The sequence below is a fragment of the Colossoma macropomum genome, unplaced genomic scaffold, assembly GCF_904425465.1.
Source record: "Colossoma macropomum unplaced genomic scaffold, Colossoma_macropomum, whole genome shotgun sequence".
In the NCBI taxonomy this organism is placed as follows: domain Eukaryota; kingdom Metazoa; phylum Chordata; class Actinopteri; order Characiformes; family Serrasalmidae; genus Colossoma; species Colossoma macropomum.
Genome location: NW_023495319.1, coordinates 280,033 through 301,888, shown reverse-complemented (window position 1 = coordinate 301,888; position 21,856 = coordinate 280,033). Strand labels below are relative to the sequence as shown.

The following is a 21,856-nucleotide window of genomic DNA, read 5'->3' as shown; positions in this document are numbered from 1 at the left end:
TATAATAAACATATAGCAGTAAAATCAAGCAAGATAGGAAATGAAAGACTGATAATGTTGCATTTGTTTACATTTCAAATGACCTGGAAAAGGAGTTTTTAATTTTTTTTTAATTTTAGCTCTTAAAACAGCATCCCTTGCAGCACCGGGAATGCAGTGGAAAATGAATACAAATAACAAATGATGCTAATCCACTGTTTCTTGTGTTAATTTACTGAATAACAGACTTTGATTACTTCTAAATAAATTTTGCTGTACTTTAGTGTATGTTACTTTTTTTGAACTTTCTTTGGTTACTTCAAAGTTTGTATATCATATTACACTTAATAAAGGCTGTTATGTCCAAATTATGGCTCTTCTGATAACTCTTAAAGCCATTTCAGAGAGAACGCATAAATATTTAGATGAATATTCATTCGTGTTTATCACTGAAGGGCTGAAAAAATCAAGATCTGCTTTTTTAATCATACCATCCAGCTTTGTGCCTTACTGTGACTTTCATAGGATGTATGTATGTCTGTAGTTCTGACCTGTCATTGTGGTTGTCATGGCAGTCTGGCGCAGAAGATCGTGGCGACATACCGCCTGTGTTCGGAGCAGCTGTCCTCTCAGCATCACTACGACTATGGCATGCGTGCGGTAAAATCTGTCCTGACTGCAGCGGGGAACCTGAAACTAAAGTACCCAGAGGAGGACGAGAGTGTGCTGCTGCTCAGAGCACTGATGGACGTCAACATGGCCAAATTCCTCGCTCAGGACGTCCCTCTTTTCCAGGTGTGTTCATGTGAGAGAGTTGGTCATACTTCTTAAAAACTAATCCTCCATGAGAAAAACTGACTCAAAACCTCTACATTATTCACATTGTGACAGTGGAGTTTGTGACTAGGCTGTGAGCTGGGGACTTCACACAGTGATGGTGGAGTTTGACTAGGTTATGAGTCGGGGACTTCACACTGTGACAGTGGAGTTTGACAAGGTTACGAGTCGGGGACTTCACAGTGTGACAATTGAGTTTGACCCGTTTGCGAGTCGGGCACTTCATACTGTGACAGAGGAGTTTGACCCATTTGCGAGTCTGTGACTTCCCCCGGTGACAGTGGAGTTTGATTAGGTTACAAGTCGGGGACTTCACACTGTAACGGTTGAATTTGACTAGGTTACGAGTTGGAGACTTCGCCTTGTGACAAAGAAGGTTGACTAGTTTACGAGTTAGGGACTTCACACTGTGACGGTGGAGTTTGACTAGGTTACGAGTCGGGGACTTCACACTGTGACAGTGGAGTTTGATTAGGCCACGAGTCGGGGACTACACACTTTGACAGAGGAGCTTGACTAGGTTACGAGTTGGGGACTTCACACTGTGACAGTGGAGTTTGATTCAGTTACGAGTCGGGAACTTCACACTGTGACAGTGGAGTCTGATTAAGCCGGGAGTTGAGGACTTCACACTGTGACAGTGGAGTCTGATTAAGCCGGGAGTTGAGGACTTCACATTCTGACAATGGAATTTGACTAGGTTACACTTTGGGGACTTCACAGTGTAACAGTGGAGTTTGATTAGGTTACGAGTTGGGGACTTCACAGTGTGACAGTGGAGTTTGACTAGGTTACGAGTTGGGGACAGTGTGACAATGGAGTTTGCTTAGATTGCGAGTCGGGGACTTTACACTGTGACAGAGGATTTTGACTATGTTGCGAGTCAGGGACTTCACACTGTGACAGTGGAGTTTGACTAGGTTACAAGTTGGGGACTTCACACTGTGACGGTGGAGTTTGAGTAGACTAAAAGTCGGGGACTTCACACTGTGACGGTGGAGTTTGATTAGGCCGAGAGTCGGGGGCTTCACACTGTGACAGTGGAGTTTGACTAGGTTACAAGTTGGGGACTTCACACTGTGACAGTGGAGTTTGATTAAGTATCGAGTCGGGGACTTTACACTGTGACGGTGGAGTTTGATTAGGCCGCGAGTCGGGGACTTCACACAGTGACAGTGAAGTTTGACTAGGTTACAAGTTGGGGACTTCACACTGTGACAGTGGAGTTTGATTAAGTATCGAGTCGGGGACTTCACACCGTGACAGTGGAGTCTGATTAAGCCGGGAGTTGAGGACTTCACACTGTGACAGTGGAGTCTGATTAAGCTGGGAGTTGAGGACTTCACACTGTGACAGTGGAGTCTGATTAAGCCGGGAGTTGAGGACTTCACATTCTGACAATGGAATTTGACTAGGTTACACTTTGGGGACTTCACCCTGTAACAGTAGAGTTTGACTAGGTTACGAGTTGGGGACAGTGTGACAATGGAGTTTGCTTAGATTGCGAGTCTGGGACTTCACACTGTGACAGAGGAGTTTGACTAAGTTGCGAGTTGGGGACTTCACACTGTGACACTGTAGTTTGACCAGGTTACGAGCTGGGGACTTCACACAGTGACAGTGAAGTTTGACTAGGTTACAAGTTGGGGACTTCACACAGTGACAGCGGAGTTTGATTAGGCCACGAGTCGGGGACAGTGGAGTTTGACTAGGTCGCGAGTCAGGGGACTTCACACTGTGATGGTGGAGTAACTTTGCAAAGCTACATTAAGGCAATAAGGGGCTAATTTCTAAAATAATCTAAAATAACATTTCAATTTATTTTAAATTTAGGGGTATTCAACACTTTTTTGGTCTGCACACAATTACCATAGTTCTGATGTTTTCGATTATTAAAAAATGTATGATATAGTAAAATTAATTTGTGATTACATACAGTGATTGCTGTTGATTGCTAGTTCTATAATTATATATTATTTGCTGTTTACAAATTATAGACTGTATGTATTTTTGTCTGTTTGTGTTACAGGGTATAATCTCAGATCTGTTTCCTGGAGTGGTGCTGCCTAAGCCTGATTATGAGTTAATGTTAAAGGCTCTGAATGAAAACATCACTAAATTCAAACTGCAGCCTGTGCCCTGGTTCATCAGCAAGATCATACAGGTCCACTCCATTCATCTGTACATCTGTCCGTGCACACGTTTATGCACATGTTCATTCATCCACACATATCTTCCTGTAACAGTGTTTCTGTGTGTGTGTGTGTGTGTGTGTCTGTGTGTGTGTGTGTGTAGGTGTATGAGATGATGCTGGTGAGGCATGGGTTCATGATTGTTGGTGACCCACTGGGAGGGAAGACTTCAGCCTATAAAGTTCTAGCAGCAGCTCTCAAAGACCTGTATGAAGGTGAGACAACAAATCACAACAAAACAACGATGTCCAAAAACACCCAACAAACTATAAAACGATAATAAACGAGCTGCAAAATGCAGAAAGCACTTTAATCAAAATGACAACATGGACACTGCATTTTACAAACACACTGCAAATTCACAGACTCTCTGCAAACTCCTTCGTCATTTTGATGAAATTGTTTTCACTGACGCTACATTTCATAAATGCGTTTCAAAAACAGAAACACACACAACTTCAGAAACTCTGATAATCCAGTCACAACACAGCGGAGGTGTTTCTGGAGGACACTCGGAGACGACAGAGCCATTCAGACTTTTAAATTCTGTGCAGCACAAAAATTCACCTGTAAAAGTTGACTTTTATTTGAGTAGATTACTGCTATCACTGTATCGTAATGGGAATCACCTGTAGAGTGTAACTGTAAACGTTTAACTAGTAATACCAGATTAACTACCACAGTACAGCTGTGACGTCTCAGACAGCAAACTAGCCAGCCAGGTTAACCATCTACGTCTGTCATTGATTTTCTGTCATAGATATTTCATCCCCTTTGAGCCCTTTGAGTCCTCCAGAGACATTTCCATTGTGTTGTGGCTCAGTTCCGTTGCGTTGTTACTGGCTTTGCAGCGTTTCTGAAGCTGAATGTGTTTCTGTACTTGCTGTGCGTTTATGAAATGTAGCGTCGGTGTCATTTTGAAGAAAGTGCTTTCTGAGTTTTGCGTCTCGTTTTTTTTATTTGCAGTTTGTTAGGTCCTCTTGGCCGCCATACAAAACCAATAAATCCACAAACCAATCAGTTAATCTGTAAGTCAGCTTGTTTGCCAGTCAGTCTGAGAGTGCTGAGAGTGAAGTGTCTCGCAAAGGAATGTGCTTTGTCAGGATAACCTTAAAAATACTGTAACAGATGTGAATCTGTGACATCACAACAATTTGATTATATGACTATTCTTCTAAAGCACCATGATGTCTGAAGTTTTACCAAGATTGAATTTGTTGTTTTTGGGAGAATTTTGAATTATTTAAAAAATAATAAGTTGGTTCTCGCTACACCATAGAAACAGTGAATAGAAAACAGGCTGTTTTTGCAGTTTAGTTTCCACAGTATTTATACAGTTACTGTATGTGCCGGTAGTGAATGGTACGTTTGGAAACTGATCATGTTTACATTTTACTTTAAACTCCTCTATTTCACAAGAGCAAGAGAACCTCATTTTTCCATCATATGGGTCCTTTAAGTGAACATAAATACTAAACACTAAATATAAACATTAACATGAACATTGAACATTACAAATATTAAGTACATAAGTCTATCAGACAGTATAAATGTCTGAAATGATTAGAAAATGTTCTAATGCATTTTAAAATAAACTTACAAACTTAAGATCAGGAGAGGCTTTGATTTAAGCTAAGTGCCATAAACACATATATCTGACTTACATCTCATTATTCATTAATTTTTCAGTGGATTTCTTGTCAACAAAACATATAGAGAGTGTGTGTGTGTGTGTGTGTGTGTGTGTGTGTGTGTGTGTGTGTGTAGGAGGCATGATGGAGGAGTTTGCAGTAGATTTCCGGATCATTAACCCAAAGGCGATCACCATGGGTCAGCTCTACGGCTGTTTTGACCCGGTCAGTCATGAGTGGACGGACGGTGTTCTGGCCACATCGTTCCGGGAGCAGGCCCAATCCACAGCAGAGGACCGCCAGTGGATCATATTCGACGGACCCATTGACGCAGTCTGGATAGAGAACATGAACACCGTACTGGATGATAACAAGAAGGCATGTCATATTGATCTTAATTTCAGATTGATCAGTGTCAGACAGCTCCTCTACATCATACAGATCTATATGAATAACTGATCAGAATCAGCTCCTGGGGCCGGTTGCCCCCGCTGTACGTAAGTTCCGACATAGGTTAGTTACGTATTTAGTAAGTATAATGTAAGTGCTTACTAAGTTTAGGTTTACACGTTACTAAATCAAACCAAGCTGCGCCACAGAAACTAGTTTTAACGTTGAGCTTAGTATCTACTAAATAGTCACATCTCCCCCTCAGCAGTTTGTTGGGGAAACCGATGGAAACCACATAGGAAGCATAAAAAGACCACACTACATGCTATATGCTCGGATTTTACTTACAGCTCTCATCTTTATGCTGGTTTTAACTCTAATTAACACACACAGCCTCAGTTCGGTGAGACTCAAGTGCACAAAGGGCTAAACTGAGGCTGCTGTTGTGTCAGTTAGTCAGAAACAGTCATTCAAAAACTGCACATTTGGTTGTTGCAAGGAAATATATAAATATGAAGAATAAACAGATTTTTTATGTTATTTGAGCAGCAGCTGAATATTATGTGAGTGATGCTTTTAATCAGTCATCTGTTTCTGTTGTAGCTGTGTCTGATGAGCGGTGAGATCATCCAGATGAGTCCTAAGATGAGTTTGATCTTTGAACCAGCAGATCTGGAGCAGGCCTCACCAGCTACTGTCAGCAGGTAACACACACTGCAGAGAAATATACACCCTCCAGTCATATTAGCACAATGTGCATATTGTCACTGCCTGAACAAAACCTCCAAAAAGGTAACTTTGCAGGAGGAAAAAAAAGACTTTTTAACTTGGAATAGAAGTTAATAGAACCATATTATTTCTAAGTAATATTGGAACATTTCTATCGCTCCGTTTTTTCAAAAATAAAAAAACAAAAATTGAGATTTTGTTCTGACAGTAACAACATTTTAAATTCATTTCTGTTTAAATGTTTGAAATCAATGTTTTTATCAATTAAACCAATTTAGTTTGAAATAAATGTATGCAATTATTCTAATCTGCTCATCCTGTTCAACTTCACAGGTTTCAGATAATCAGTAGGGCGCTAGGAAGCTGTAAATAAAAATGAAATATTTGATGTGTCCACAATGATAACAGAGCTGTAGATGATTCTAAAATGACTGAAAAAAGCTCCAGAACAGTTGTTCCCAACCCCTGTCCACATTTTTGCTCCAAGCCAACTCACAACACATAAAGATGAAGGATACATGTGGACCTTCTGGGGGGCCGTGAGGACCAGCCTGGGTTCCACTGCTGTAGAACATCAAGAATGAAATTTCAGAAAATACAAAGGCAGATAAATAGTTAATTACAGTGTATTATTTGTCATTTTATTCTCTGTTTCTTTTCCGAAATATTGAATAAAAACGTGTAGGTTTTAGTGATTGGTTTGTAATGTTTAAATACACATTCTATGTTACTATTATATATAAAATAATAAAAATTGTTAACATGGAAAATGATGTCAAGCATTTGAACATTAGAGTACGTTGTGCTTTCTTTTCCTGAATATCTTGTTATGGAATAATCAACTGTATTACTGTATTGGATTGTTTTCATATATATTTAGATCTCTTTAAAATTGTGTTTATATGAACTAAATAAAGTATACAGTGAAAACATATGATTAAACTAGACACAGCCAGGCTTGATTACTGCCAGCCCTGTTGCATTAAAATGATCATTTAGAAACCGTTCTTTGTGTGTGTGTGTGTGTGTGTGTGTGTGTGTGTGTGTGTGTGTGTGTGTAGGTGTGGTATGATCTACATGGAGCCCCATCAGCTGGGTTGGACTCCCCTCAGAGACTCCTACATGGACACTCTCCCGGAGAGTCTGGCTCCAGAGCACCGTGAACTGGTAAGGAGCACATACAATCGAACACCCCCCATCCAGGCCTGATGTGTGTGTGTATGTTTTAGAAGAAGGCTTTTGTTTTATTGTTACGTGTAGTTTATTGTGTTGTGCTGTATTTGGTGATTTACGTGTATAAAGTGCTTTGTGTTTGTCCACACGTCAGTGCACGAGTCAGCAGCGGTGGCCTCGATCGTCTGTGCAGGTGCTTCTGTGTTTTATTTGTGGGTTTGTGTCTGTGCATGTGCGTATGTTGTAGATTGTGGATCTGTTTGACTGGCTGGTGCAGCCATGCTTGGACTTCATTGCCCATAACTGCCGTTTCCTGGTGCAGACGTCACCCATCCACCTAGCCTACAGCCTCATGCGCCTGTACTCCTGCCTGCTGGGTATACACACAAACACAAAAACACTGGGTTTTTGTGTCGAGATGTATAGGCATATATATAAATATATATAAATATAAATATACACCATCTGTCATTAGAATAGATGTAAATAAACAGAAGTGAGAAGAATTTTGTATTTAAAAATATTTGGATAAAGTATTTGATAACTTATGAGCAGGTTTGAAGAACAATCTGGTTCCAGATTTCTCCTGGACACCTCTAAAGGGAACAAACTAAAATAAAATAAATTTTAGTGCACAATTTTTATTTATTTGCTGAGGTTAATATATTATAATAATAAAATATAAAATGTTTAGTAAATATGAAATGTGCCATAACTCCTACCCAGGCCACATTTTACGCTTTATTTTTCCCTGTATGTTAAATTTAACAAATAAACAAATGTGCAGAAGTGCGTTCTCTGTAGCAGATGTGTTCACTTATTTTCACCCGACCAGGGGTGCACAAACTTTTGCATACGACTGTAAACTGACTGTCCACTTTATCAGAAACCCCTTCATTGTAGCTCCATATTGCTGGTGTACAGTTAGAAACTGTAGCTAAATTATTGATGCATAGTTTGGTCCTTTGGTCATTCATCAATGATCAGTTTCTGACCACAGAGCCCCACTTGGTGGTCCACTCTCAGCCTAGCAGTGACACTGATGTGTGTGAAAACTCCAGAATCACTGCTGTGTCTGAGACACTCAGACCAGCACAACACACCACCACCACACAACACACCACCACCACACACACACACCACCACACAACACACCACCATCAGTGTCACGGCAGTGCTGAAAATGACCCACCACCCAAATAGTACCTGCTCTGTCAGGGTCCTGTGGGGGTCCTGACCACTGAAGAACAGGGTAAAAGGGGGCTAACAAAGTATCAGAGAAACAGATGGACTACAGTCTGTAACTGTAGAACTACAGAGCGAAACTATATGGCCAGTGGAGCTGATACAGTGGACAATGAGTGTAGATACAAAGTAGATGGACTTAATGAAGTGGCTGGTCAGTGTTCATTATAACTAGCCTGTGTTGGAACAGGTGTTTGTAATGAAGTGGACGGTCAGAGCACAAACATACACAACTGAAAGGGGACAGATGATTGTGTGTGTGTGTGTTTGTTTGTGTGTGTAGATGAGATAGCAGCAGCAGGGCAGGGTGGTTCGGAGTCTATGTCCAGTCAGCAGATGACCCTGTTGCTGCAGGGCCTGTTCCTGTTCGCTGTGGTGTGGACTGTGGGCGGGACCATTAACGGGGACAGCAGGAAGAAGTTTGACCTTTTTTACAGAAACCTGCTCACGGGCACGATGGACAAATACCCGAGACCCAAAAGCATCAAACTGACCAAGAACAACGTCTTCCCTGAGAGAGGTACACAACTACACACACAACAACACACACAACAACACACACAAACACACACAACTACACACACAACTACACACACAACTACACACACAACTACACACACAGACACACACAACTACACACACAACAACACACACAACTACACACACAAACACACACAACTACACACACAACTACACACACAACTACACACACAGACACACACAACAACACACACAAACACACACAACTACACACACAACTACACACACAACTACACACAAAACTACACACACAACTACACACAGACACACACAACTACACACAGACACACACAACTACACACACAACTACACACACAACAACACACACAAACACACACAACTACACACACAACAACACACACAAACACACACAACTACACACACAACTACACACAATAACACACACAAACACACACAACTACACACACAACAACACACACAAACACACACAACTACACACACAACTACACACACAACAACACACACAACTACACACAATAACACACAAACACACACAACTACACACAATAACACACACAACTACACACACAATAACACACACAAACACACACAACTACACACACAACTACACACAATAACACACACAACTACACACAATAACACACACAAACACACACAACTACACACACAACTACACACACAATAACACACAACTACACACACAACTACACACAACAACACACACAACAACACACACAACTACACACACAACTACACACAATAACACACACAACTACACACAATAACACACACAAACACACACAAACACACACAACTACACACACACAACTACACACACAATAACACACAACTACACACACAACACACACAACTACACACACAATAACACACACAATAACACACAACTACACACACAACTACACACAATAACACACACAACTACACACACAATAACACACACAACTACACACACAATAACACACATCTACACACAATAACACACAACTACACACACAATAACACACACAAAACACACAACTACACACAATAACACACACAAACACGCACAACTACACACAATAACACACACAACTACACACACAATAACACACACAAACACACACAACTACACACACAACTACACACACAACTACACACATAATGACACAACTACACACACAATAACACACATCTACACACAATAACAAACACATCTACACACACAGTAACACATACAAACACACACAACTACACACACAACTACACACACAATAAAACAGTAACACACACAAACTTACCGAGAACAACGTCTTCCCGAGAGAGGTACACACAACTACAGTCTTTTTGTTCTTTTACAGGTCATAGCTTGCATCACGCTGGTGCGGTACAGTGTGGCTGTGTTGTGTAATATTGGTGTTTTTGTCTCCCCCTGCAGGCTCGGTGTATGATTATTACTTCCACAAGCAGGGGTCAGGAGAGTGGAACACCTGGACCGACTCCATCACTAAGGAGGAAAGCACCATCCCAGCTGGGAGCTAATGTTAGTGTAGATACACACAAACACGAATCTAGATCATGTTAGACCACGTTTGCATTAAGACTCATTGCAGTTTAATGATCTGTAAACTTTACTAAACAAACCCAAACTACTTCATCTGCGTCCCCTCATCCGCTTAAGTTCTGATTTGTTGGAGCCACAGTTGTTGCAGGTATAATTATAGCAGTTTATATAGTCCCAGCGACTGTTTTACACAACTGTCTTTAGTGTGGGGCTAAATTTCTCTTTAGCATAATTAATGGCGGGCAGCACGGTGGAGCAGTGGGTAGCGCTGTTGCCTCACAGCGAGAATGGCCTGGGTTTGATTCCCGGCCGGTACTCAGGTTTCCTCCCACAGTCCGAAAACATGCAGTCAGGCTGATTGGACATGCTGAATTGCCCCTAGGTGTGAGTGAGTGTGTGAATGTGTGTGTCTGTCTGTCTGCCCTGCGATGGACTGGCGACCTGTCCAGGGTGTATCCTGCCTTCCGCCCAATGACAGCTGGGATAGGCTTCAGCACCCCACCGCGACCCAGAAGGATAAGCGGTTTAGATGTATGTATGATGTATAATTAATGGCCCCCATACCTTGAACAGGCTCATGACATTGTGGTGAAATCTGTTCTTTTTCTTTTTTACTTTGATGAATAAGGGCTGTCAGCTGCAACACAAAGTGCTATACAAATACTACTACTATTAATATTAGTAGTATAATCATTTTGTAGGTAGTTTGACCAGAGGAGGATGGGTCCCCCCTTGTGAGCCTTGGTTCCTCCCAAGGTTTCTTCCTCAGCTCTGAGGGAGTTTTTCCTGGCTTGCTCACCTGGAGGATTTACATTTCATGTTGAAACTTTGTCCTAAACGGATTTCTGTGAAGCTGCTTTGTGACATCAGTTGTAAAAAGCGCTAAACAAATAAATTTGACTTTGACTTTGACTTTGACTATACAAATACAAGGACACAGTGTGATGAATGTAAATTAACGTTACATTGATTAAGAGAACATTTTCTTTATTAGTAAACACTTATTATGCAGTATGTAGGGTGTGTTTTGGGCATTTTATGTCAAAACACACAAATGTGACCGCAAACATTCTTGCATTCATGAGATCCTGCTGGTGTGGGTTCCTGCCAGTTTATCCTTTTCAGTGATGCTCACAAATACAACATAAAAGCATTTTAAATACTCACAACTCTACCGTGTGGAGAATCTTTAGCCTGCTAAGAGCGAATGAGTGACTGAATTAGTTGCTTGGTTTAATTAGTGAAGTATAAGCAAACATATACTTGCATAAAACATCTTAAATATTGAAGTTAAAGGGTTAAATTAGCTTAGCTAAGGGCTGTGCGCTGCATAGTGAACTCATAGTGAAAGTCTTGCCTGCTTTTGTTAGTTAATCCATATTTATATATCTTGTTTTTATCTTTTGAAGAGTAAGGTCTAACACTCAATTTGCCCTTACGGCCAAATGCAACGTTTGGGCGCCCTTGGTCAGATGATATGTTGATTTTCTCACCAAAAATAAGTGAACACATTCTCTACAGAGACACACTTCTGTACATCTTAATGCACAATTACTGTTTATTTACTGAACTAAACATTGGCGAAAAAAAATAAAATTCAAAATGTGGCCTGTGCAAAAGTTATGGCACGTTTTGTATTTTAGATTTTTTTCCAATAATTAAACTCAACAAATAAATAGAAGTTGTGCACTAAAAAAAGAGTCTTGTTCCCTATAGATGATGTGTAATTTTGTAATTTTGAACTTTTGCATATAACTAAGGTTTTTTTTTTTCACTTTTCACTGTGTCCTTAGGGTCAAAGGATGTGAAAATGAAAGTATCTCTCTCTCTCTCTCTCTCTCTCTCTCTCTCTCTCTCTCTGTCTCTCTCTCTCTCTCTCAGGTGTCTGATCTGATTATCCCCACCATGGAGACGGCACGTCAGCTCTTCTTCCTGAGGACCTACCTGTCCCACCAGGTGCCCATGCTGTTTGTGGGTCCCACAGGCACAGGCAAATCCGTCATCAACAACAGCTTCCTGCTGTCTCTGTCCAAAGAGCAGTACACACCAAACTGCCTTAACTTCTCCGCCCGCACCTCCGCCAACCAAGTGCAGGACATCATCATGGCCAAACTGGACCGCCGACGCAAGGGAGTGTTTTGGACCACCAGTAGGCAAGAAGTGCATCGTCTATGTCGGTAAGGACCACAAATACTGGACTGATTGGTCAGTTTACAACAACATCCTACAGAAGTTCTTAGTGCTTCTTTTAAGCGACATCAAAAACCTCCTTTGATACAACCAGATACATCTAGCCTTGATTAACCATCCAGAAATGCATGAACTTTCCCTTTAATTTATCCTGCAATCACAGTCAGGGCAGTTGTGCGCCGGTGTGGAGCTGTTTCTGGCTTCTCTGTATGTTATAGGCATCTGCCTATACGAAGTACTCCTAGAAAATGCGGCTTTGTCTCCGTTTTGGAGGTATATGGGCTGTATTAGGATGGAATATGGGAAATCTAGTCTAATACAGTTTCCCCATCAGCTGCACTCAGGTATTTTGGCACGGAGAAGGTGGTCAAATCTCCCAGCGGTGGTGATCCAGAGAAAAAACTAGATGCATGAAAAAAACAGTCGGGCAGTCGTGGGCTGGAGGTTAGGGAACCAACCCTGTGACCAGAAGGTCGCTGGTTTGATCCCCTGAGCCGACAGTACATGACTGAAGTGCCCTTGAGCAAGACACCTAACCCCCAACTGCTCCCCGGGCGCTGTGGATAGGGCTGCCCACCGCTCCGGGCAAGTGTGCTCACTGCCCCCTAGTGTGTGTGTTCACTAGTGTGTATGTTGTGTTTCAATCTTTTTCAATCTCAGGCCCTTTTGAAAATGGCTTAGTTTGGTGCTCAGCTTTATTGTTAATAATTAATGTATTTGATGATGTTTTAATGTGTTATTCTGACTTTTTAATGATTAACGCATTGAGAATACATATATGTAAAAGTTGAACCTGGCTTTATTTTGTATGTTTTCAGTCATGTGACTGTTGGTGGTCAGGTAATTCTGTGAATTCTTGCTCTTTTTACTTGAGGGAGCTTTGTTAAAACAATCTGCAGACGTTTATCTTTCATTCTTCATCAGTTCTGTCAGCTTAGCTTTGTTTTTCACTTTCTATTGTACTTTTTCAGATTTACCAGCACAAAAAGTAATCTGATCAGGAGAACAGGCATAATAATTTATGTCTAATGATTTTATGTAGGCTGTACACTGACCAATCAGAAATCACTTCACATGAGAAATGAGTCTACAGAATTTACATAGTTATGCTTTATTAATCAGATCATTGGTCAACCTGACTGTAGAAAAACATTAAAGTTGCTGCGTCTGGAGTAAGGGTTGCATTACCTGACTAATAAATCCACTAGTGGGTGCTGTGGGCAGAAGTTGACTAACAGAAATCAGTTTTTTGCTAAACACAAAGACCAGAGGACTTTTTTACTCTCAGATCACCTTGATGTTTGTATGTTTAACTGTAAAGTAGGACCTGGACAATTGTTTTCTAGTTAAAAAATCGCGATTATCAATAATATCACACACAGTCCATGGCAGCTTTTACCTACTTTCTATTCTATTTTAGCATATATGCATTTTTTAACATTAACTGTTTTAATGAAAATCTTTGATAACTCATGTATTAAATAATATGATACTGAGTAAACCAACATATTTTGAGAACTACTTCATTTGTCATTATAATAAACGCAAACGCGTACTTTAATGAGCTTCTTCTGCTGCAGGTTCAGGCCGACTTGCGTGCTAGTAGCGCTCCCTGCTGGAGAAACTTCAGATTGCAAGTGATTTCCAAAGCCATGCACACGTCCACATGAAAAACAAGGCATTTTCCATCGTTACAGCTGCGTTTTCATAATTCAGCACTTAATCTGAAAATACTGCAGACTGTACTCAGTACAGATCACACGCAGCAGACACAGTGGGGAGTTTACTGGAGCTTTTAAAGACCCAATTATTACTTAGTGTTTGAAGAGTAAAAGTGAAGAAAACATTATCTGTACGTTTTATTTAATGTTATTTATTACCTTTTTCTGAGGATCACAGAAATGTTCTCTCCAGGTTAGAGTGAACTTAGCTGCACTACGCTAACTTTCAGTGATTTTAGTTCTTGTATTTACTGCAGCGCGTCAGGCTGAAGTTCGAAAGCACGTGAGCGTTCATTTTCAGTTCCATTCACGTAAAGTAAATTAAAGGGAATCCTTGCGGTAAAGCTAGCATTACAGTGCGTAGCAGAGTGAAATAACAAACCCCTCTCTCTCTCTCTCTCCATATATATATATATATATATATATATATATATATATATATATATACACACACTTCTTAAACATGAACCCCAGTTTACTAATGTAATTGCAAGCTGTTTAGTGTTAAATTAGTCCTCTCTAGTTTTCTCTTTTCTTTTACCAAAACAGCGATTATCGCCTTTTACACATCGCCATCGGATTGCTTGTCCATCATGAGCAATATCCGATTGCACTGCCCATCACCCAGACACGCTATATAGGAGAAACGGTTTAGCTGTTCAACTGTCAATGTAAACATACGTTTCTGATTCCCTTTGAAGTAATAAATACTAAAGTTATTAAAACTGTTCTTTAACTCATAGTAAACATACATTTCTGATTCTCTATGAAGTAATTACTACTGAAACGGTTGTTGAATGTATATTTACAGTGTATGTGTACCAGTAAATTTATACTGTCTGGGAGTGAATATAAGGCTTACTGTCTCTAGAGGGTCACCGCTGTGATATAGATACTCAGCTGATCTTTGACCTGAATATGTAGACGACCTGAATATGCCAGCGAAGGAGATTTACGGAGCCCAGCCCCCAATCGAGCTGCTGAGGCAGTGGATCGATCACCGGCACTGGTACGATAAGAAGGACACGTCTAGACTGGACATTGTAGACGTGCTGTTTCGTTTCTGCTATGGGGCCCCCTGGTGGAGGGAGGAATGACATTACAGGTGAAAGTTATTTCGATTAATGTGGTTAATGAACTTGAACTAACGGGATGATTCAGAAACAACATTTACTCTCTTTATCTTTCTTCCTTCCTTCTCTGTATTCTTTCTGCCTCTCTTACTCTCTTTTTCACTCTCGCGTCCTCATTTTCTCGGCTGCTTTTCAGGTCGTTTTACACGTCATTTGAACATCGTGTCGATCGACTCGTTTGATGATGAAACTCTCAGTAAAATCTTCTCCTCCATCACCGACTGGCACTTCAGTAAAGGTTTCGACGCCTCCTTCTACAGGTGTGTCTGTGTTTGCTCCGTGGGTGGGTGGTGGTGAGGTTATTGCTTTTTTTATTTTTCCCCAATTTTCGTCTTCAAATATACTAGTAAACGCTTGGGGTACCAAAGCAATGACTAGCAACACCTTACCAACCACCTAGGAAACCATAACAATGACCCAGCAACACCTCAGCAAACACCTGGGCTAACAACGCCACTGCTTAGCATCACCTTCGCAACCACTTGGGATTCCATATCAACAGCCTAGTGACGCCTTAGCATCATCTGGAATAATATAGCATCGGGCTAGCAACACCTTAGCAACCACCTAGGATACCATAGCAACACCTTAGCAACCACCTAGGATACCATAGCAACAGCCTAGCAACACCATAGCAACCACCAGGAATACCACAGTAACGACAAAGCAACAAATTAGCAACTACATAGAAGAGCATAGCGATGTCCTAGCAAAACCTTAGCAACCACCTGGGATACCATAGCAATGGCCTAGCAACACTTCAGCAACTACCTAGGATACCATAGCAACAGCAAAGCAACAAATTAGCAACCGCCTGGGATACCACAGCACTGAGCTAACAACACTTAAGCAGCCACCTGGGATACCATTGCAGTGATTCGTCAGATTGATGTGTGAGCGACTGAGCTGTGTTTCTGTATATGTGAATGTTTGATGGTGTGTGTGTGTGTGTGGTGTGTGTGTGTGTGTGTGTGTGTGTGTGTGTGTGTGTGTGTTGCAGGCTGGGTAAGATCCTGGTTCAGGCCACCATGGCGGTGTATAAGGATGCGATGGAGAAGTTTCTACCCACTCCCTCTAAATCTCACTACATATTCAACCTCAGAGACTTCTCCAGAGTCATTAAAGGAGTGCTGCTCTGTCCACACACACACATGCAGGTGTGTTAGGGTGGCGCTCACACACAGACAGGCTCAGATACCAACGCGTGCAGACGTCCCTGTCTCAGCCGTTCCCTCCAGTAACAGCTCTGTTTGTTTTGTCCTGAGCAGGATGGGGAGAAGCTGATGAGGTTATGGATCCACGAGGTGTACCGAGTGTTCTACGATCGCCTGATTGACAGCGAGGACAGAGAGACCTTTTTCAGCATCGTCAGAGAGAGAACTTCAGGCTACTTCAAACAGAGCCTGGACAAGGTACTGTTCCCACTCTTAACTAGTGATGCACAGAAATGAAAACTCCTGACTGTTTATCCTTAATCTGCTTTTTATTTACGCCTTTAAACGGAGTTATGGAATAAGTGAAGTTTGGGGGGAGGACCCTGTCTGAAACCCCTCCTTCTTTTAATATAACACCCTATAAATCCCCATCTCTACACTCTTGACAAAGATGGTTCTTCAAGGGTTGATTAGCAAAGATAGAACCACGAACACTCAAAGAACCATCTGCATGCTTAAAGCATTCCTTGCATAGTAAAATGGATCTTCAGACTCATGGAGAGTATATTTTATATGGTTCTATGTAGAACCGTTTTGAGAAGGGTTCTACATAGCACCAAAAAGTGTTCTGTTATTGTTGCAATGTCAAGCTTGTAACAATAGCAGAACCTTTTTAATTCTATCTTTTTGAAAGTGGTAAAGTTTGGGTTTTCTATGAAATTGGTTCTGCTATTGAGAAAAGGGTTCTGCTGTTATTATAATGTCAAGCTTGTAACAATAGTAGAACCCTTTTTGCTGCTATATAGAACCATTTTCAAAAAGATTCTGTTTAGAACTATGAATAACACGTTCTCCATCAATCTAAAGAACGATTTCATCATGCAAAGAACTATTTAATCATGCTAATCAGTGTTCATGGTTTGTGGAAATTAATTTTTGCATTTTTCTGATATCGACTCTCTGCTTCTCTGTTTCTGTCTTCCTTTCTCGTTCTCTAGCTCCTCTGTCATCTTTCTCCCTCTGGAAAAGTCACGGATGAGAACATCCGCAGTCTGTTCTTCGGTGATTACGGCAAGCCGGACGCGGACGTCAAAGCGTACGACGAGCTGACGGACGTGCGCGCTCTGACCGAAGTTATGGAGCTCTACCTGGACGAGTTCAACAACGTCAGCAAGGCGCCCATGAGCCTGGTGATGTTCCAGTTCGCCATCGAGCACGTCTCACGGATCTGCCGGGTTCTCAAGCAGGACAACGGCCACCTGCTGCTGGTGGGCATCGGTGGCTCCGGACGCCAGAGCGCCACCAAACTGGCCACGTTCATCAGCGACTACGAGCTGTTCCAGATCGAACTGACCAAGAGTTACGGAACGACGGACTGGAGGGATGACCTGAAGCGAGTGATGCTGAAGGCTGGAGTGGAGGGCAAGAGGACCACCTTCCTGTTCAATGACAGTCAGATCAAAGATGAGTCATTTGTGGAGGACATTAACATGCTGCTGAACACCGGAGACGTCCCCAACATCTTTCCCGCCGACGAACGCGCCGACATCATCGAGAAGATGCAGGCCGTCGCCAGGATGGAGGGCAGGAAGCTGGACGCCACGCCGCTGACCATGTACAACTTCTTCATCGACAGGGTCAAAGCTAACCTGCACATCGTTCTGGGTACTGCACACATGCACACATACATACACAGCACTCACAGACCTGCCTGATGTAGTTCAGGGGCCACATTACCGAGACATCCTAACTCTAAAATCTTCAGTTAGGACTGAATTTGGGACAGTTCCTAAGTACACAGTCTTATCCAAACTCCAGGTAGGAAAATATTATTACACAGACATCTAACTAGACACAATTTCCTAAATACTGTCTTAACTAAACCCTAACAGCGTCCTAACGTCTGTTTAATTTCCACTTTCTACTGTTAGCAGTTGTACTGAAAATACAATGTTACAGTTGTTCAGCAAGTCTGAGATCTGGTTTTACAGAAACATCCTAAGTTGCCAAAATATTTTCTTAACTTTAATATAAACCCCAGAGCATCTTAACTTCTGTTTAAATTGTCTGTTTCTATTGTTTTATACCGTGTCAGGCAGCACAGTTCACTAAACCAGCATAATGACGCTTATTTATCTACACTGAAAACGCTGCTTTGACTTGTGAGTTTTTTTTCTAACTCTGCGTTTTAAAGATCTCAGACGCTGCAGACTCGATCTCCACCGCCCCTCTGATCACCTTCGTGTGTTAATGTTGATGATGAAATATTACAGTGATGGTGGTGAATAATGAGGAGACGGAGCTGAACGTGTGTCTGTTTATTAGGAGGAGTAACGTTAGCGCGCTCGGCTAAAGCGTTTGGGAAATGGAGACTGAAACTGGGGAGCGGCGACGCTCTGATAAACAGCAGGGGGCGCTCTCACAATATTATTAACTCTCAGTTTACGCGCTTTACTTTTATTTGACTTTGTTTACCTCAGTAACGGTAGCTAACGTTAGCTATCTGGCTAACTAACTTGATTACGTGTTTACATCTCAGCTGTGCGCGTATGGTCAGTTGCTAGGTAACAGACACGACAGTTGATTGTCGACTTCAGTTGAGTAAGTTAAGATGCTGTAAGATAAGATAAGATTCCTAAATTAAGATCATATTTGCTTCTGTAATATGAATTTGTGATAAATCTTATCTTGGCCTGTCAGATCTTGAGTTAAGACAAAAATTATAAGAATTTTCTGTAATACGGCCCCAGAATTTTCCACCAATTTTCTCATATCCAATTCTAACCATTAGTTAGGATTTTGCCAATCACGCGCTACCACCACCGCTAGGAGGGCAAAGGCAAACACAGGCTTCCTCCGAGACCCGTGAAGCTCCACCGCATCTTTTCAAACTGACGCTAATGTAACGTCATTCAACAGCCGAACGCGCTCGGAGGAAAGCGCCAACCGCCAGTTCTGTTACGTCAGCTAACAGACGCCTGCACTGACTAGCATAGCGCTGAGTGATGGGGGCGTGGAGCCATCCTGCCCACCCAGAGAGCGAGGACAACTGTGTTCTCTTGGACTCCCGGACACAGAAGACTGTAGCATCACCAGGGAATGAACTTGCGATCTCCTGATGTTAAGACCAACGCTTAGACGGTTGAGCCACTCAGGAGCCCCAATAGTGTAAAATTTATTCATTTTGCAAAACGGTGCTTTTACTTCTGAGAGAGATGTTCTTTTTTTCATAAGTCTGCAGTTCAAAATATCCCAGATACTAAAGACACAATGTCCACCGTTCCCTTATATTACCTTCATCTGTTACTGTTCATAAAACTCACCAAATACAATACAGCAGTGATGGTGGTGAATAATGGGGAGACTTAGTTGACTTTTTATTAGCAGGAATAACTTTGGTAAGCTTCAGTGAATGGAAACTGAAACTGCAGAGCGCTGATGCCTGTTAACCAGCAGGACGCACGGTCACTGCTGTACTGAGAATGGTACGAATAATATCTGGACAGCAGCAGTACTGTGCTCAGAAACTCAGTGTGTGAGTTTGTGTGTTCACAGCAATGAGTCCGATTGGAGATGCCTTCCGGAATCGTCTGCGGATGTTCCCATCTCTGATTAACTGCTGCACGATCGACTGGTTCCAGGCCTGGCCCACCGATGCCCTCGAGATGGTGGCCAACAAGTTTTTGGAGGAGGTGGAGCTGGACGACTACATCAGAACAGAGTAAGAGCATGAGCTGTGGGTTAAAGATCATGACATCCTCTGGGCCGGTATGATTTTACAGAACTTTCTGAAATTAAAACTGCACCGATTCTTCAGGAAAGTGACTGTTCAACAAAAATGCTAATGTGCACAACTTTCTTCCAGTGAACAAAAGTACAGTGCAAAGCTGAAAATAGCAGCAGCAGCCTGGAGGCCTGAATTTTGTCTGTACTTTAGTCCATGTTTATAGATAACAGTGAGTCATACAGGGTCAGAAACCACATAATCAAGTCAATTAGAGATACTGAACACCTTTGAGGCGAGTGTATGATGATTTAGACACAAAGTTGGAACTGTTCTGATTGGTGGGGTATAAGCTTCCTTTTATTAGTCACATTAGCCTCATTGTCAGAGCAAAACTACATTTGGGGTGAAGAGGGAAAAATTGTAAATGTGGATTCAAATTCCAATTTCAGGTTATTTTTCCAAATCCAATTATCATTTTAAGGCTGCTGATTAATATCTGGGGAGTTTCCCAGGTTGTTACTACAGGAAAAGCCTTGTACACTGGAAAAAAATGTTTAACTTAAAGTGTTTGGACACTTTTTTTTAATTAATTGAATTTCAAATAGTAAGTTAACAGAACAGGATTCTGTGTTTTATGCCCTGTAAAGTTCAAATAACTCAAAATTTCAAGGCAGTCTGGACACTAACTTTTGTAAGTTAAGCCCCCACACCCCCCCACCAAAGTTTTTTACACTATATATCTGTTAGCATAGAACACAGACAAATAATACAGTTCAGCCCCAAACTGTGTGAAATTACAAAGAGTTGGTTGTGTTTAAATGACTGAGAGTAAAGTAACTGTCACTCACTCACTCTCACTCTCTTCCTCGGTTTCTCTCTCCCTCCTTCCTACTTTGCTCCTGTTTCTTAATCTCTCTCTCTCTCCCTCTCTCTCTCTCAGGGTGGTGGAGATGTGTAAGACGTTTCAGGAGAGCGCGCAGAAGCTCTCAGAGCGGTACTACTCACAGCTGCGCAGGCATAACTACGTCACGCCCACTTCCTACCTGGAGCTGATCCTCACCTTTAAGACCCTACTGACCTCCAAGCGCACTGAGGTCAACACCTTCAGGAATCGATACCTGGTCGGCCTGCAGAAACTCGACTTTGCTGCCTCTCAGGTGAGACACCTGACTCCAGGTATTAGTGATGAATGATGCTACCGGCCAGTCCTCAGTATCAGCTGTTAGAGCTAAAGCCGAATTGTTTAAGAACTAACAGTCCTGTCATTTAAAAACAAAAACAGGCAAAAAAACAGCACCCCTCATTACTGTATGGAAACGTTTGGTGCCAGAAAGGTTGCAAGTGTTGCAGACAAATTGAAAATTATACTTCTAAAATCCTAGTAAGTGTAACAGTTTGTTTTAACTGTGAAGAAAAACAGAAGCTGTGAGTAAAAGCTTTGAATTTTAATGTTTATTTTGGGAAATTAAAACGTCGCTCATTTTCTCCACAATACTCAAAATTCTCAGTATGCGAGTAGTGTTTAATGCATCAGTGAAAGAACAGAAACCCACACCAGCAGGAGCTCATAAATGCATGTATGGAACTTGTGTTTCAGTTTGCACAACTTTGTTTGAGGAGATGACTCGGGCAGTGCGAAAACATTTGATATTGTACACACCATGTGATATAC

The 21,856-nt window shown here is 41.7% G+C and overlaps 1 protein-coding gene across 1 annotated transcript in view; it reads left to right on the top strand.

Annotated features, from left to right (window-relative positions):
* The window catches only part of dnah3 (dynein axonemal heavy chain 3), a 97,018-nt gene that overhangs the window by 50,121 nt on the left and 25,041 nt on the right, over positions 1-21,856 (top strand). Inside the window, 20 exon segments of the mRNA XM_036562124.1 lie at positions 555-774; positions 2,846-2,980; positions 3,112-3,223; positions 4,776-5,017; positions 5,633-5,733; positions 6,820-6,925; positions 7,179-7,308; positions 8,460-8,696; positions 10,134-10,232; positions 11,605-11,609; positions 12,141-12,395; positions 12,397-12,436; positions 15,095-15,225; positions 15,227-15,275; positions 15,440-15,563; positions 16,304-16,460; positions 16,572-16,715; positions 17,456-18,122; positions 20,013-20,178; positions 21,125-21,341. Coding sequence (XP_036418017.1) covers positions 555-774; positions 2,846-2,980; positions 3,112-3,223; positions 4,776-5,017; positions 5,633-5,733; positions 6,820-6,925; positions 7,179-7,308; positions 8,460-8,696; positions 10,134-10,232; positions 11,605-11,609; positions 12,141-12,395; positions 12,397-12,436; positions 15,095-15,225; positions 15,227-15,275; positions 15,440-15,563; positions 16,304-16,460; positions 16,572-16,715; positions 17,456-18,122; positions 20,013-20,178; positions 21,125-21,341 — 3,337 coding nt within the window.